Below are 1,803 nucleotides of genomic sequence, written 5' to 3' on the forward strand. Positions count from 1 at the left end.
AGGTCATTTGACGACTTATTTCTGGCTAATTTGATGAACACAGTTCAATTGATGACTACAGACAAGTGATTTCTTTATTACATCGATGGCAGTTAATGTCATATCTCAGCCTCAATATCTTCATTTGTATGGCTCAGTCTTACTTCTGTATTTGAACTGCTATTCACATCTATTGTCCTACAGTGCACATCTAATTCAAGTTTGCTAAAAGATTATTACACTTCACGTTTCAGAAACCACCTGGCAGTATTTGAATCTTCTTGAGAGTTTTCCCAAAACTTTCTCTGATCTCTTTGGACCTCAAGCAGTAAATGATAGGGTTGGCTAAAGAAGGGATTACACTCTGAAGCACGGATACCATGATGCGTGCATCTGCCGACACACCAGGGATTCTATAGGAGAGGATAATGAAGACAGCCAGTAGAAAGAAGACACAAATGACGAGCAGATGTGTTCCACATGTGGAAAAGGCTTTTGAACGGCCTTCGGAGGTGGTAATTTTGACTACCGACATGATGATCTTTATATAGGAAAAGAAGATATAAAGCAAGGGCAAAATCATTATAGACAAGGATATAACTAAACCCGTGTAATTGTTAATCACCGTGTCTGCACAGGCCAATCTGACCACTGATGAATGATCACAGTAGCAATGAATTATTATGTTTGGCCCGCAAAATGGTAGCCGTAGAGCCAAACAAACTAGGAAAATGCCAATTAATAATCCAGCTGCCCAGCACCCAAGGCTTTGCTTCATGACGATACTGTTATTCATCATTGCAGGATAATGCAGTGGGTTACAAATGGCTAAATATCTGTCATACGCCATGAGTGCCAGGAGAAACGAGGCTGCTGAAAGAAAACTTAACAAGCATCCCATTTGAACAAAGCATCCAGCAAAAGAAATGATATTGTCATTAAACATTAGGGCGGTTAACAGTTTTGGGACAGTGATAGATGAGATTGCAATATCTAGAATGGCGAGATTTAAAATGAGCAGATACATAGGAATATACAGGCCCTCGTCCAGTAAAAGGATTACAATGATGAGAACGTTGCCAAGTAGAATCAGAGAATAAACAGCCAGGAAGACGGCCAGAAGGATGTTCTTGCTTTCTTTGTCCTGTAGCCCAGGAAATCCAAAAAGAACAAACTCCTGCACTCTGAAGTTTGATTGGTTCAAGCCTGACATGCTGGTCTTCTGTCTTCAGCCCTCTCTGCTGGTTGTCTAGGATGAAAAAGTAAAAGACAAGTTGAAAATTAAAGTAGAATATTAACATTTCATTACTAGTATATGCAAATGGATAATTGATTACTGCTAATGTTTTGTTTACAGCGCCCGTCCTCAAGAAAGTAAGCGAGGTTTTTCATGCCGTCTACCCACACCATTGGGTCAATGGCAGGATCGATATGTTAAATAATGTTGCCTGAGGTAAGGCCCATTTGTGCTCTCTCTGCCTCCTGTGGTGATGTGAGCTAGGAGTCTGTAGTGGTGTGTGAGGTTTTAAATTAAAAGAGTGAGGCTCAAGGTCTGTGGGGGGTGTTCACGTGGCAGTGGAGCTGGAGGGGCACAAAGTGTTTAGTGTAGAGTCAAGGTGAATGCTTGTTAATTGGTGTGATCAACTTAGCTGTTCCAGATCAGCACTCCACAGGTTGTATTTAGGGTGCTGCACACACAGGGGTATAAAAAAAGAGCCTGGGTAGGTTAGGGTGGGGAACCAAGGAAAAGAAGAGAGTATGAGAAAGAAGGAATCAAGAGAGTGAACCATCACAGTGTGGAGGATGCAGGCAGTGAGTGACCCC

At 41.8% G+C, this 1,803-nt stretch overlaps 1 protein-coding gene across 1 annotated transcript; it reads right to left on the bottom strand.

Moving 5' to 3' along the window:
- Positions 1-229: 229 nt before the first annotated feature.
- Positions 230-1,192, bottom strand: LOC120524340 (olfactory receptor 1E5-like). Its single transcript, XM_039746203.1, has 2 exons — positions 887-1,192; positions 230-520 (listed from the first exon to the last, which is right to left on the bottom strand). The coding sequence occupies exons 1-2, from the start codon at positions 1,190-1,192 to the stop codon at positions 230-232; spliced, it is 597 nt and encodes a 198-aa protein (XP_039602137.1).
- Positions 1,193-1,803: the final 611 nt, after the last annotated feature.

Source organism: Polypterus senegalus, chromosome 2 (assembly GCF_016835505.1).
Source record: "Polypterus senegalus isolate Bchr_013 chromosome 2, ASM1683550v1, whole genome shotgun sequence".
Taxonomy (NCBI): Eukaryota; Metazoa; Chordata; class Cladistia; order Polypteriformes; family Polypteridae; genus Polypterus; species Polypterus senegalus.

Excerpts from the sequence above, each read along its gene's own strand:
- LOC120524340 (XM_039746203.1), bottom strand. The coding sequence starts at position 1,192 with ATGTCAGGCTTGAACCAATCAAACTTCAGAGTGCAGGAGTTTGTTCTT. Across the intron at positions 521-886 it reads TTTCTTTTGCTGGATGCTTT|ATCATCATGTCGGTAGTCAA; the intron begins GTTCAAATGGGA and ends TCCTATATAAAG.